Consider the following 16,149-nt stretch of genomic DNA (forward strand, 5'->3'; position numbering starts at 1 on the left):
ACATATTTGGTATTCATGCTGAGCTGTATTCAGAAAAATTATATACATATATATGTGATTTAGTCACCATACTCAAAGAGTTTAAATCTAACGGGAAGACAGACACATAAACTATTACATAAACTATGTAATAAGTGTTACAAATATTTATTGAGAGCCTACAATGTGCCTGGCACTAAGCTGAAAATATGAGTCCCTGCCCTCACACAGCTTAAGAGTCTAACAAAGTCAAAGAGTACTGAGAAAGGAACGAAGGGAACTGTAAAAAAAGGCAGGTCAGAAAAAGGTGGTATCTGACATGGGCGATGAAGAGTGAGTGTTATTTTATATAACAAAGGAAGGAACAGAACATTCCAGCAAAAGAAAAAGCGTGTACTAAGGCACCTAAATTGAATAAATATAAATGTTTGGGAAAAGGGGAATAGTACTATATAGCTAAGATTTAGAGTAATTTAGGGAAATAGAGGGAAATTAGTATCAAAAAGGTAGAGTGAGGTCAATATGTAAAGTATCCCATTTAAAGTCCGAACCTCATCCTATAAATTTGAGGAAGTTACCAAAAGCATTTGTTAAGTGAAAGAATTAACATAATAAGCTCTATATTATAGAATGAGCTGCTTGGTTAGAGAAAGTGAAAGTAGGGAGCAGATAAGTTTTCCTGAAGGTTTCTCTCAGACACAGGATCTAGGTAAATAGCTAAAATTGCACCTAGAAAAAAAAGCATGTAATCTTGAACCATAATATCTGAGCAGGTGATAGAAGACACAATTAATATGACACATTTGTTCTGAGACAAAATCTGTGGAGGCCCGTAAGGATCAGAAATATCTAAGGTTATGAGTAGCAGTACAGTAAAACAATGAGAGTAAAAGCTCTGGGATTGTACTACTTGGGCATGAAGCCTAGTACCGGTGCTTTCTAGCTGTGTAAAGTCTGGCAAGTTAATTAATCTATTTACCTTAATTTACTCATTTGTAAAATTGGCAATAATGAAAGTATCTACCTCATGGAATTATTAAAATTAAATGAGACAATACATGGAAAACGCAGTGCCCAGTACCATGTATTCAATTAATGTAAGCTATAAATAAGATGAAACCAGTACCTTGAAAAATATTCTTCAACAATTCCATACATTCTGATTATGCTAATAGTTCAATATTTATAATATTTAATTTGTAGCATCGTTATGTACATATTTCTCTTTTCCTCTATACTTTAAACTCTTTGAAGGCAGAAGAAGCCTCATATTCTCCTCTGTACCATATGTTTAGAAGGTAACACATAGGTGTTTATTGCAGGTAACCAAGTGAAAAGCTATTGCTATTTTAAATTCAGTTTAGGTTCATATGACAATTTTCAATGAAAGGGGTGCTTACCATTGGTTTACTAACAATTTATCATCCTCAATATAAGTTGTTACAAATTTTATACTAATCATAATTTTGACACTTTTTTCCCAAAGAAGAAATAATGTATTGCTACCATATCGGGGGCCAGAAAATATGCAAAAAATAAGTATAGGTACAAGTTGGAAAATAAATGTGTATTCACAATCTCCTCAAATAATGGGAAAGTTGGTTAATGAGATTCTTATTTCCTCCAAAAAGGATGCTAAATAACAAAAATTATGATCCTAAAAAGTTACTTTTTACATGCTCTTTAAAAACCTTAAGTTTTCCTTTTAAAAACAACTCCACTCAGTAGAACAATGAAGAAATCTAAAAAGGTAGAAGAAATCAATCAAATAAGTTAAAATCTCATAAAAATGAGATCTACAAATCTACTAACCATGGAAAAATTAGGTACTAATTTATCTTATGAAAAGCAGTCATTTGCTAATTACCGTCTTTTCTGCCACATTTGTTCAAAAGCATCTGCAAGTTCTATGTTGGTAATTTCTTCAGAATCTTGAAATTTCAAGAAACCATTTCCACCATGTCCTTGCAAGAAGAGTCAAAAAGATCAAATAGACACATTTTTTAATGTAAATGGCATATATCCAGATGTAAATATTTACTTAACTCATGGCAATTTTTAATATCATTTATGCTATACTCTAAAGTAAAAAATGTTATGAAAACAAATAAATTTAATTTTCCATTATACCAATTAGAAAGAGAATAATGATAGATTGTGTAAAAAAGTAGTAGATATAATATCTTTAAAAATTTTTCTATCGTTTAATTCTAGAAAAGCACATTAATATTTATTCACTGGCTCCATGAAAGCCAGAAGTGAGTTTCCATAGATAAAAATTTCTCAAGTGCCCGCAAACACTGTAGGTGAGAAAGAAGTTAAAGACACTAGCTAGTCCCATGATGTGCTAGTATTATACTTGGAATGCTATACTACTAGGAAGTGCAGTTCTCACTTAAAAATTGATGTTTTTACTACCATCAAAATTGTCCCAGAAGAGCTGACACAAATATTGTGACATTCAGAATGCATGATAGAGCCAGTTTGTCTGGATTCAAATGCTAGCTTTTCCACTTAATAACTGTGTTATCTTAAACAAATTAATCTATGTCTCAGTTTCCTCAACTGCAAAGTAATGTGTCAGCAAGACCATCATTAGCATACCTATATAGATCCTTTGTGCAGACTTTCAAAAGATACTTCCCACTAGTTAGCAAAGTAGAAAAATCTATTTCAATGCCCTCTCTGAATACAAGTCTTGTGAGCTCAAACATGGTTAGTGGCAATGTCTCTGTGGGATTAAAAACGTTTCTCCCTCCCATTAGACAACTCTATGGCAAAGCACACAGCCTAGTTAAGTGTAAACATATACTAAATTTTAGCTCCCACTCACCTCCCTACCCACATACTTATGTGCAGTACACAACCCACACAACCACACATGACAGCTCTGAGTATTAGCACCTAAATTTCTGGGTTGCTGTGAGGATGACATGAATTACACACAATGATTTAGAATATTGCCTTATATATAGTAAGCCTCAATATTAGCTATTATCATTTTTATTATAGTATCACAATTATCAGCCCTCCTTTCTCTTCCCTGGGGTGGCAAACTTTTTCTGTAAAGGGCCAGGTAGTAAATGTTTTAGGCTTGTGAGTCATACTGTCTCTGTTGCAACTACTGGACTCCGCTGTTGTAGTGTAAAAGCGACCACAGACAATATGTAAAACAAGTGGATGCAACTGCGTTCTAATCAAACTTTACTTCCAAAACAGGCAGTCCTTGGGTTATAGTTTACAAAATCCTATCTTAGGCTACTGTAATTTCTTGCATACCAATCAACTGTGAAAAAAAAAAAAATGTTGTAAAACCCCTAGCTTAAAATAAAGCTAAGTTATAAGACTCTATCTACTTCATCTTATTTGCCCTGAAAGCTTGAAAATTTCTTATAACTGTCTAACCACATTAATTCTGCTGAGTTAGTTTATAAAGCTTGTAAATTGATTGAATTTTAAAATAAAAGTTATGAATAAATACAATATGTTAGATAAATAAAAGTAAATCACTAATAGGAGTCAGTAATTGTCCTGCTGTGTGACATCCAAGAATCGTTCTACGCCTGTTTTATCATCAGTTGAATGAAATGTCCACTGAAAAAATGTTTAAATATCACTTGAAAAACATTCATATTTACTGAATATTACTATAAGACAGGGCACTGGTGATAAAAAGATGAAAAACATTATCAATGACATCTTGGAGTTCAAAGTTAATAAATAACCAGATGAAAACGTAATAAGTTAAATGCTAAGATAGAAACTATAGATTAACATGAGAGTGCAAAGACGAGAGCCTACATCAGCCAAAGAGATGAGAAATGTTTTAGGGCAATTATAAAATGTATTACACATATCAGGAAACTTCTGAGGGAGGAAGGAGGCACTATTAATAATTACACTGGGACAACAGGTATAAACCAGGACTGTCTCAAGCAGCTGGAAACACAGGTCACCCTAGACTTTGGAAAATCATTGAAGAAAGTGACTACTGAGCTAAGACTAAAAAGATAAGGAATAATCAGGTAGGCAAAGTGAACTGAGAAGACATCAGTAAGCAAAGGCAATAGGTTATCAACTTATGGAGGACAGAAACAGTCAAATGCATGGAAGGGAATTAGAAAAAGTATAAACTAAAATTAAATAAGCAATAATATAACTAAAGTATATATATATTATATATTACATATAATATACTAAATATTATGGAGGACTTTATCTCCAATAGTCCTTAAAGTATAGACAAAAGACTACTGCAGTGCATATCTGAGGAGTATATTTAAAGTGTCATTTTAAGAGCCCGACGCCAGACCAGTATTAAATCAGAGTTTTAGGAAACGGCCTAAATATCTGCATTCTGGTAATCCTTATGCACGCTAAAATTTGAGACCCAATCAATGGGAAACCACTGTAAAGTTTTAAGAAAATGAGTCACAGATTTGCAATTTCTATTAACTACCTTAGCAGGATAATTAACTGAAGACTGATAAAATTGAAGGAAAGAGGGTCTAGCAGGATACTAAGTAAAAGGAAATAAACTTTACCAGGGTAATAGCAAAAAGAATGGAGATAAACTAAAGAATAAAGCAAAATGTTATACTGTCTTCAAATATCATTTTAAGAAATTATGTATTATGAGAAAAGAGAACTAGATAAATCAATTAACGAAAAATCATATAAGGTGTTTAAATTTCATGCAGATTTCTTTTTGAAAAGAGTAGCAATACATTCTATTATTAAATATCTAAATTCTGAAATTACCTGTCATATAAATAAGAATATTGCTCCTATCATCAGAAAGAAGACGTTTTGACCGAGGAGTACTAGGTGGGATCCTCCCAGTTAATACTCGTAAAAAATTCTCCACCGTTACCTAGGAAAAATAAAAAGAGAATCAGATAAAAAAGAACGTGGGAAAACCTGATAATTTTTTTTTAACTTCCAAAAACATTCTGTCTTCTTTCTCTATGTATTACTGAAAGTAAAACACAAAGAGAAATTTAACTCAATTAAAATATAGTTATTTAAATATATATCTCAAAGTAACTTTGGTTCCCTAAAAAAAAAAAAAAACCACTAAGAATTAACAAAAACTACCTTGGAGAAAAAAAAAGTTAATTCTAAATTTAAAACTGTAAATGTTATGCAAAATATTGCCTAAAACTTAAAAATTATAAATTTGTTTTCATATGCAACTCTTTAGGAAGATAAAAAATATAGAAATTTGTAAATAAATTCCACATCACTACTACAGTTAATCTGTGCAATTATTTAGTCAATTCTAGCTTAACCATGAAATGTAGGTCCACAATAAATCATAAAAATAAAGCCATAATTATAGGTCCATAAATAATCTCCAAATTATCTTTGATTTTTAATGCATCTTGTTACTTAAATTTCACTAGGGGTATCTTTAACATGTAAAATATTCCTAACACTTTAAACCAGATTTCCCATACTGGAACTTCTGGACCTCTGAGATTCTTTGAAAGCAAATTCAAAGTCATTGAGAATGTAATGTTAATTTAAAATTAAATTACACAGATCTAAATTTAAAAAGCAGAAAATCTCTCTAGCTTTCTTGGACTTTTCTCTAGATTATGAGTATGTAAATGGGTATGTGTGTCTGTATATAAGCTGCTGGTTTACATTTTTCCCATTAGACAGCAAAATGCTGTTTTAATAGGACTTCTTGCTGGCTAACAAGGAAGGGAAATTTTTGGTCTGGAATTTATAATGACTGAATAACCAAGCAAATGTCCAATAACTATATACATTTAATCATTGAACAAACATTTCCTAATGCCTTCAAAAGGCTATAGGTATCTGCTAGATATGAGATACATAAGATATAAGCCATATCCTCAAAGAGCTTACAGCCTGGGAGAAGACAGATATGCTTTTTAAATTACTTCTAAACAAGTCTGAGAATACAGGAAACTACATCTTACTTTTGATAGGCTTGGTAAAAGGAGAAGGATTATCAAGGAAGACTTCAAATTTTAAACATAGTCAAAATTTATTAAATTTAAAATGAAGTTTCAAAGGGAGAAAATATAATATAATGCTATTTTTCAAATTTACATTTTTATTTTTAATCATATACGCCTAAAAACAATAGAAGCATATTAAAAGTGGTTACCTCTAAGTAGTGGAAATATGGTTGAGTTTTTTATTAGTCATTTTAATTTTTTCCACAATTAATATATTTACTAAAAATATAAATTTTGAAATTTTAGATCAAATATGAAAAACAATACATTTACTGCAAAAGAAATTTGATATATGTAACCTCACTAAATACTCATAAATACCAAGATAAAATTGTTTTAACCTAGATAGATACATAAAAAATGGTTGTGTTGTGATAATTTTACTTAAATATTATTTCTTTAATATGAACTCCACAGACAGAATTATATCAAGGCTTCAGTAACAATTATGTACAATATTTAAAGGAAAAAAGTAAGACTATTTTATTCTACCACTATTTTAAAGCTTAAAAGCAACAATAACTACATTTCAAAAATGTTACTATTAAACAATTTACCTCATAACTTCTATAATCTACTTCCACATCATCTCCATATACGTTTAGTTCCATATTCTTGTGACTAAACACTGTAGCTGGTTTGGGATTCCTAGGGTTGCATGCCATATCATCTGCAAGCATCAGAACAATGTGACTAGAAATAAAAAAATTCCAGAAAATATATTATTGACAGAAAATCAAAAAGTTAAAAACAAATACATTTTATTTATATCATGGAGCAATTATGTTCATTCTTTAAAAGCAACTCAAAATAGAGTACCTATTTAAAAGAACTTTAGTTTTTCATATCTGTACATAGTACAAGTTTTAAAGTGGAGGAATAAGAGCAATCTGGCATGAATCTATCCGCAGAATTTGAAGTTATTAACTTAAATTTTTTCCTAATAAAGTATACTTTATGCCATATAGTGAAAGGAAGCAGAAGGAGCTACACTGTCCTCCCCAAACATTTTTTTAATTAGTAATATTTTTACATTCTCAGGATTTACAAGGTACACATATAAAGAATTTAACTTTCAGAATTACATATGCTTAAGTATAAAAACATGCAATCAGTGTACTACAGGAACACATCCCCAATTGGATCACTCTTCACTGGCTCCATTCCATCTCCCTAGCACCAGCTCTCATCATCTCTTGACTAGATGCTAGAATGGTTCCCTACCTAGCTTCTTGCTTCTATTCTCACCTTTTTATAGTTCACTTTCCTTTTGGCCACCAGGGTGATCTTTCTTAAGTAAGTCAAATCATTAGACTTTCACACTGAAAAGGACTCTCTATTATAATTAGAAGAAAATCCAAACTCCTTACATGGTCTAAAAAGCTCAATTAATATGGTCTCCATCAACCTCTTACTTCAGCCCCTACCATCCATGTTCACTATGTTCCTTCCATTCTGGCCTCCCTTCTGTTCTAAGAATATGCCAAGCCTTTCCCACTTCAGTGCTACTGATCAAATTTAGACATCTCTCCTCCCAAATCTTTGTACCATTCCAATCTCAGCTATCTCAGCTAAAGTACTCTACTCTCATTATGAGTTTTATTTTCTGTGAATCATTTATAAATCTGAAATCCCCATCATCTCCCACCACCACCCCCATTAGGATATAAGCTCTGAGGGCAGGGGCTTTATCTATCCAGTTCACCACTGTAACACTCGGGCTTAATGATAGCAAGGTATTCAATAAATATTCATTGAGTGAATGAAACATTTTCATTTTTGCACGTATTTTCTTTGAGAGAAAATTACAAAATTTCACTTAAATACTTCTCATCTTGATCTTACCATTAAAACTGTTGAACATGAATCAGGCAATTCTTTATTCTACCATATACTTGAGCTTCCCAAACATAAGGGAAAAATTAATGTGGCATATGTAATTAGTTCGGCAGGAGATTGCAAGAAGAAAATGTTCTGCTGCATATGTTCCAAATACATTAAAGTTCAAAACTGAAACATTGTGATTTTCTTGAAAATTGGCTAGATTTCTATTTTGAAAGGGTTCCAACCCTGCCACATTCAAAGATCAGATCTTCAGCTGTCAGTGATTCATACTCACAGAAGGGTGAAAGTTATTCCTCTTAAAATGGAAAATATATCTCCTCTTTTTAATAAAGATGATTACGTTAAATTATTATTAATCATATCTTTTTTTGTTACAAGCCACTATTAAACAAAACTGAACTGACACACAATATTAGTTTAAGGTTTTCTTACCGATAATTTTGAGCCTCAATATAAGTACAATCACCTTCTGCTAACATAATCAAATATCATAACAAATTCATATTTGTGGATAATAAATGAAAAACAGGACAGGAAACAGGCTCAACTTCAAAGGTTTAGAAGTCTATCCACATATTCACTGTTTCTAAAACTTAAAAAATGTTCAGAACTGTTTTCTGGAGAAAAATAAATTCTCAATTGATCCAAGTGTTAAATTATTTGTATAATGATACTTAAATATACAAATGAAAGTAAACTCCTTAGGCTTACAGTTCTTATAAAACTATAAATGCAAAATTATAAATTAAATGCTAATAAAACTACTAAACTAATAATACTCCAAAAACATTAATTACATTTGAAGGATAATGTTATTTTGCTAAAATTAAATGACTATGGTTATATTTAACTGGAGAAAAATAGTATCAGGACTCACTCTATACCTTATTTTCTTTTTTTTATATTTTGACATTCACACAACAATGTAATTCGATGATATGTAAAGTCTGTTCAAAAAAGTATATTGTAAAAAATGCGATTCATAACTTCCAGGATCTGTTTACTACTCAAGATAATCAGATTTTATATTTAACTAAAGCTTTGCCAGTAAACATTCTTTGAACACCAGTTACCATGAGATCTAACTTGCTGACTCCTTAAAGTATCTTTTTCACCTGAATATCAGGTTAGCATCACAGCAGTTATTTAAGTATTCACTGAATGGGTATCAAATCACTGCTGAAATTAAGACCAAAACAATCTACACTGAAGACATACTACTACATCCCTATAAATAACAATAGGAAGTTGCTTAGTATCTTATTAAAAGATAAAATCCCTCAAATATATCCAATCAATTCAAGAATATAATATTCTTACAGTTTGGCAATCCTATACTACCATGTGTGATGACTCAACTTTCACACTTCATTCAAGCCCCTGCAAAACCTACATCACACAACAAAACATATGGTCATATGGCCTTCTCTCAACACAAAACCGAAAGAAAAGCAAGCACTGAATTTGTATAAAGTTCAAACCGGGTTTGAATCCAAACAATACAGTGGTTATTTTATAATTAGTTTTCACATTTCTTTCAGTAGTTTTCACATTTTTAAATCATTCACTCCAGTAAAAAAGTATGTGAGGACACACCCATACATATCTACTAATTTCTAAGTTATATGTATTTGCTAATTTAAATATAATAAATATTAGTAAAGCAATACTTCATCCCTTTTTTAGATAAAAAACAAACATAAAGAAACTGCTAATATTTTCTTTGGTGTTTGATATAAAGAGAATACTTTGATCAAACTTATAAACATTTTAAAGATCATAAATACAAAAATGAAAATTCAAAATGTAAAAAAAATATATATGTGGGAGAAACTGGCCTAAAATAAATACTTTCCCATTATCATGTTTGCCAAACATTGACAGAATAGGTAAGTCCTGCTTCAGGACTGCTGGGCCCTCTACCCACCTCTCTGAAATTCTTCCTTGGCCCAATCAGGAACCAGAAACCAATAGGTTAAAAAAAAAATTTTTTTTAAATAGGTAAATAATCATTTACCAACATAGACCATTAGAGTGTGAAATTTCAAAACAGCATAACTTTTCATTTACGGTAGACTTGATATTACCTTAATAAAAATTCTTCACTGAATGAAATTTAAATAAATTACTGTTTAGTTAAAACTTTTTTAAACTGTTCACTTAAAATTAAAATTGCTATACATTCTATAGCCATGCTACTAATCAGCTAATACTACCTCAGAGCACCTTTAGCTACCAAAGCTAGGATCACCGTACTTACCTTCATCATCACCATCTAATATAGAATAGTAGCTAAAATTAAAGCAGATTTGAGAATCATGAGGATGTTTGATGGCCTTAAATCTCAGAGTTTCTGCTCATAGGTGTCACTTTTTTTTTTCCCATGCCTTGAGGAATCTCTAAGTTAATAAATCTCACCACCAACACACTATCAAACTAATCAAAACAAATCTGTTAGCCACAGGAGCTACACCATCAAGATTTTCTGAATTACTTTCAACTTGCCAAATGTCAAACAACTGGCATTACTAGACTATGTGATACCAGGTATTTTTTACTTATATTATTAGAAATAAAACTCGAAAAACTGCAGAGACAGGAAGTAAACAGCAGCAGACATGTTACATAAGGGTAGAGCTAACTAGCTACAGGCTCATATATTTAAAGTTACATGTGGTTTAGCGTAATAAGATGATAACTAACATATCTTATGTATTTGGTATATCTAAAGCACTGCACTAGTTAAAATAAGCACCTTACAAGCATATCCCATACACTTTCCAAAATATGTATTATTATCATCCTTATTTTACAAGTTATTACACTGAAGCACACGAAAGTCCAGTAACATGTCCCAGGTCACACAGCTAGTAAGGAGTAGAGTTTGGATTCAAACCCAGTTTGTCTGACATGAGCATAGGTTTTTAACAATTCTGCATTGCCCTGAAAGTATGAGAACTGGCATCTGAAAGGATTTAATGATGTTTTTTGTTTTATATTGATAATTTAATCAACTTGGATGATTAAGTTGAATGCATAAACCCATTATTACTGTTTAACATTTATGGCATATAACTGATAGAAAATAGACCTTTGAAATTCTAAATGGAACTATCCAGAGACCTTAACAAACTCTGAAACTGAAGAATAGCACTAGAGCATATAATTTCTCCTTTAAACATAATAAGATATAACTGAAAATGTTAAGTGCCCATTTACATGAAAAAAGTCTAAGAACAGAACTTCAAAGAAATACAGAGACTAGCATTCTAGACAGTCTCCAATCAATTCCCCAAAGCCCCTGACTCTCCTACAGAAAGGCACTGGGATTATATCCTACTTCTGGCCCTTCTCTCAACAGGTCTTTTCAGCCATACAACCTGCCATTTTCACTCTCGACCATTTGTACCTTCACCTATAGCCTACACCTAAATCTTCACTGCTTCCGAACACCCCTCAATATTAACCACTCTTCCTATAACGGGGGGAGGGGGAGGGGGGCAAGCGACAGAGATGCCCCACCCTTTGCTGTGAGAGTTAAAATTAGTATTGTGTAGACAGACAAGTTTTTCATCTCTTTTTCTCTGTTTTCTACTGCTCAACTTCTCACTAACTAGTTCACTGAGCTACTCAAGCACACCAGCTTCAAAGCTTGGAATTCAAATCTGTGCATTACCAAAATTACAAGTTACTATATTTCTCAAACATTTTGGAAATGCTCACAGAAACAGTCAAAATAAAGAATGCTGCATTAATGAATGCTATCGATGTAGTATAACCTATTTTTGTCAAAATACACAGAATAATTCTTTTAAATCTTGATATATCACATATAAAAGTCAATTAGGACAAAAAAAGGAAAAATATCAAATGGAGACTATCACAGACAAAATGAAAGAGTAATTAACTGGAAAATAATAATAAAATTCGATTAAATGTAATTCAATAATTTATTTTTTAAAGCAATATAACTGTGTCATTGACATGAATTTAACCATTCCAAATTACAGTGCACAGGCATTTACTATATTTTATCCAAATTATCAAATTTAGATTCTGCATTTCAATAACATTATGGAAAAAAAAGATTAGAAATTATTGAAAAATGAAACAAAGTAAGATTACAGAATTAACCACTAAACCTCATTTCCAGAGAGTGAAAGAGAAAACTGGTTTAAATTCTGGTTAAAAACTGGTTAAAAAATATGGTAGAACTTGCAAAAACATTTGAATACAGAATTTTAGTAGACAAGCAAATTAAAAATAAAAAGGAAGGCAGAGTTCTGAATAAGAAACTTAAAATTTCTTCCAGTTCTAACAGAGAGGTGATTACTGGTATTCAAAATGCAGCCACAATATGCTAGAGATAATGAGGTGGGGTAAAGGCTGCTGTAAACAAATATTTGTTGAGTTTATTGTGGGATAGGCACAGTGCTACAGTCATCTCAGACACTTAATTCTCAGTAAATCAAACCAATCCTGTGAAAACTGTTATTATTTCCATTCTAAAGATAAGGAAATTCAGGGAGATCGGATCATTTGCTCAAAGCTGCACAGCTGGTAAGCAGAGTTGAAATTTGATTTCAGAGTTCACACACTTTCCATCCACTATTATATTCCTTGGCACAATGGAATACATTGCCTTTCACAACACTCCCAAGCAGTGAACAGAGCCAAAGAAAACCTTTAATAATTTCTATACTCATATCAGCAAATACTAATGAGGAAAATCACTTTATGAGGAAAATCACTTTTCCTCATAAAAACCTCATCTTAGTATTTCCATTTTCCATGGTTCAATGAAATTTATGCTTTAAACTTCATTACAAATATTTCTTAAATTTTAAATAAAAAAATCATTTCATTTTAGAGCTATAGATTTTAAGTCTGTTTTCACCTTTAAAAAAAACTGAAAAATTTTCCCAAAATCTTTTTTTTAATTACAATAAAATCTGACTAAGAATGCTTGGGGAAGGGAATATTCTAATTTCATTTCTCTTTCAAAAGCCAATACCAGCCTGGTGCCTCTGTCAATACCTGCACTGCCTCCTCTGCAGCTGTCACTGCGGACCCCCTGTCCTGTAACCACAGCCACTGCCGCCTACGTCGCTGCCGCCCTGGTACCCAGTGAATGATTAAGCCACAATTTTCAACGCATAACCATATTGCTTTTGCCATCACAAATTTATGGAGTTTTTGAAGGACAATGAAAATTACTGCCAAGCACAGCATGATCTTTAAGAGGACAAGAGAACTGTAGAAATTCATTACTATTCCACTGAGAAGCCACATAAGAGAAGTTAACCTGTATATAGAAGCATTGAATTGAAATATGCACAGCATTTTCCAGTTCTGACCTAGATGAGGTAACCTATATGAGGTGCACTTTCTTTCTATTGCTCAATATAACTAGACTGAAGATCTGCTTCTTGTTAGGAGGTTCATTTCATTTCCCCTTACTCTGAACTTCATACTCAAACACTGAGGATTTCAAGTGGCGTATGTTGAAGTTTCTTTACATCATTTCTGTATCCAATTTTTTAAATCCTTGCATAACCCTAGTATTCTGTAACTAAATTAACATGGCGTGAACTACCCAACTTGCATAAAATTACATTCAAATACATGATATTTCTTTTTATGCACAATACAACCAATGAGACCTTAAACCGTTATTGAGAAACTTGAAAAGTATAGAGTTACCACAGTAGAAAGAATATATGAAGCAATGCATGGCATTGGTCTATAGAAATGGAAGGCATCCATGTTCTTGACTGGCCTTTGATGAAGGTGCACCACCATCCAAACGGATTGTTGATGACTGGTTAAGTCCTGGAAAAACATCAAGTTTTGTGAAGAACATGATTGTTGTACTGCCATTCATTATGCTGCAGCCTTGAGAGAGCTCCAATGCTTATTACCCTAGCATTAATAAAAAGTGGAATGAAACACGAAGATGTAGCAAAATCACAAGACCAAAGTAGCATGAAGCTTTAACATCAAGCAACTTTTATATTTACAGGAGTATTACTCTAAAATATGTCTGTGCTGCAAAGACTTTAATGGCCAACAAAACTAGGGTGCCTGATGCTAGTCGGACATGACCTAATTTTTTGTACATATTAGTCAAGAAATTAGCTTGGTGAATAAGTCTAATGAAGCTTTTATAGCAGCACTGAAAAGCAGTTTTATCGGGTTAGATGATTGACAGAACATCTATGTTTGGGTTACAATCAACCCATTTAGACACTTAGCAAAAGATTCTTGCTGTTCAGCATTTAAAATCTGCTTATCATTTGTACCAGTTTACCTTTACTGAAATCATACAGTATTGAATTAAAAGTCTTCTTTAAATCTATTCCCATGCCAGAATTTTATCAATACATTAGAAATTTAGATTAAATACCAAAATATCTGGTATAATACTTATATAATTCTAGCATCATAAAATTCGAACCTTAAGAACTATGAACACTCTAGATCTTACATGATTTATTCCTTCAGTCATTTTCAAACACTGAAAGCGGGGCCTATGTGATTATTTGCTTACTCACTTCATATCTCCCACATTCATTCCAGTAGATATCAGGTTTGTACAACCACTGATTTTTATTAGATTTTTTAACCAAGTTGAAAAGTGATTACTTAACGTCTTTCTATAAATCTTATTTTGTGCTGTTGTGAAAAACATCTATTTTGAAGATCTAGTGCACAGAAGCACATCTTTAATGCGTCCAGGCAAAAAAAAAAAAAAAAAAAAGCTTCAGAGGTAATTTTACGTTTGCACTTTTGGGTGCAACTTAACAGGGGAGGGCTTAAAAAGGAATGAGGGAGCCATTAAGTATTTGTTGTAAGATATTGCCTCTGTCTTGTGCAGAATATGCAGAATAAGCTCCTTAATTTAATAAATAATTTTTAAAGGCAGAGAAGTTTTCTTATTGTAGCTAAAACAATTCTTAATCATAAAATTTTTTAAGTTCTCGTTCTTTTTTCATATCTATTAGATGTTATTAACCAGCTATTATTTTTGTTTGAAGTGTGCTTTTTTCCCCTTCTCTTCCCAATCTCCCTTGCAAATTAAAAAAAAAAGAAGTGAGCTGCTAGTAAATGAGCAGATATCTAATTTTTATATGCCTCTTGAGCTGTGTAACTCAATATTGGGATAATTGATAATTTATTATGTAATTGATCAAATGGTCATGTGCACTGTTAATTCGATCACATATTTATATCTTATAAAGTGTTGTTATAGTTCTGTGGGAGAAATAAATTTGTCAGTGTTCGCCAGCTTATAAAAACTTAGTGCAAGAGCTAAACTAAATAAATAAGTCTAAATAAATCTAAATAAATAATGAAATACAAAAAAAGGTAATATCTAACTTTCTTGAATAAATATAATCTACTAAACAATTTTTATCAGTATATCAAAGCTAACACTTGAATACCTATTTTTATTTAACATAAAAATATAGACAGAATGAGATGAAGAGCAGAAAATTTAGATTTTATTTGCCCAGAATAAATCCTAAAATATAGTTGTAGAACAAGCTTCCTAATAAGATCTTATTTGACTGCCCTTTGCTTCCAGTAGGGTGGAGAAAAATTGACAGTTTAGGTAAATTAAGTTCTGCTTAATATGCGTTTTGCTTTGTAAAATAACATATCTGAATTTCATAATTTGAAGCCTTAAGATAATAGATATTATCTTAAATATAAGTTAATGGGCAGGAGTAAGGATTTAATGTCAGAGTACATTTTTAATAAATTGAGTAACCTCCCATTTATGCTCAAGTCAAATTCTTAGAACTATTAATATAACACTGTGAAATATCTTTTCTCCAAATAAAACTAATTTTAAAATGTTAATCATTTTTCTTTTAACACCCCTAAAACAGTCAGATATAAATGACAGAATTACAACATCATTTCTATCAATTCTCTATTACGAGTCCTCAGAACTTTCTTAGAAATATTTATTCCTATCAGCACTTTCCATGTTGAAATGTCAAGTTGAGTCCGACTCATTTTGAGGGTGCCACAACCCAAGCACTCATGTTTTTTCTTGAGACTATATTTACTCCCCTCACCTTTTCTCTTCCTCATATCCCCATTTCGATTGAAATTATACAAATTGGAAAGTATATTCTAAACACCACAGGCCCTCAGGACATATTTATTCATGGAAAAGTGAAGGAAAGGAGAAAAAAAGGAAGAAGAAAATAAGTAAATTAAATTAGTTTGTTTTCTACTCACTCTCCACTAATTGTCTTCCTTCTTTTTCAGACCAACCTAGCACCTATTCTAAGTCGTATGACCTCGAATGCATCAGGCT

General features: G+C 31.8%; 1 protein-coding gene across 1 annotated transcript in view; it reads right to left on the reverse strand.

The window, feature by feature from the left end:
- Positions 1–16,149, reverse strand: part of PIGK (phosphatidylinositol glycan anchor biosynthesis class K) — a 97,781-nt gene that overhangs the window by 61,568 nt on the left and 20,064 nt on the right. Inside the window, exons 4-6 of the mRNA XM_006919338.3 lie at positions 6,530–6,665; positions 4,741–4,852; positions 1,847–1,943 (exon numbers count right to left, since the gene is read on the reverse strand). Of these exons, the coding sequence (XP_006919400.1) occupies positions 1,847–1,943; positions 4,741–4,852; positions 6,530–6,665 (345 nt within the window). The remainder of the gene's footprint in view (positions 1–1,846; positions 1,944–4,740; positions 4,853–6,529; positions 6,666–16,149) is intronic.

Source organism: Pteropus alecto, unplaced genomic scaffold (genome assembly GCF_000325575.1).
Source record: "Pteropus alecto unplaced genomic scaffold, ASM32557v1 scaffold25, whole genome shotgun sequence".
Lineage (NCBI taxonomy): Eukaryota > Metazoa > Chordata > Mammalia > Chiroptera > Pteropodidae > Pteropus > Pteropus alecto.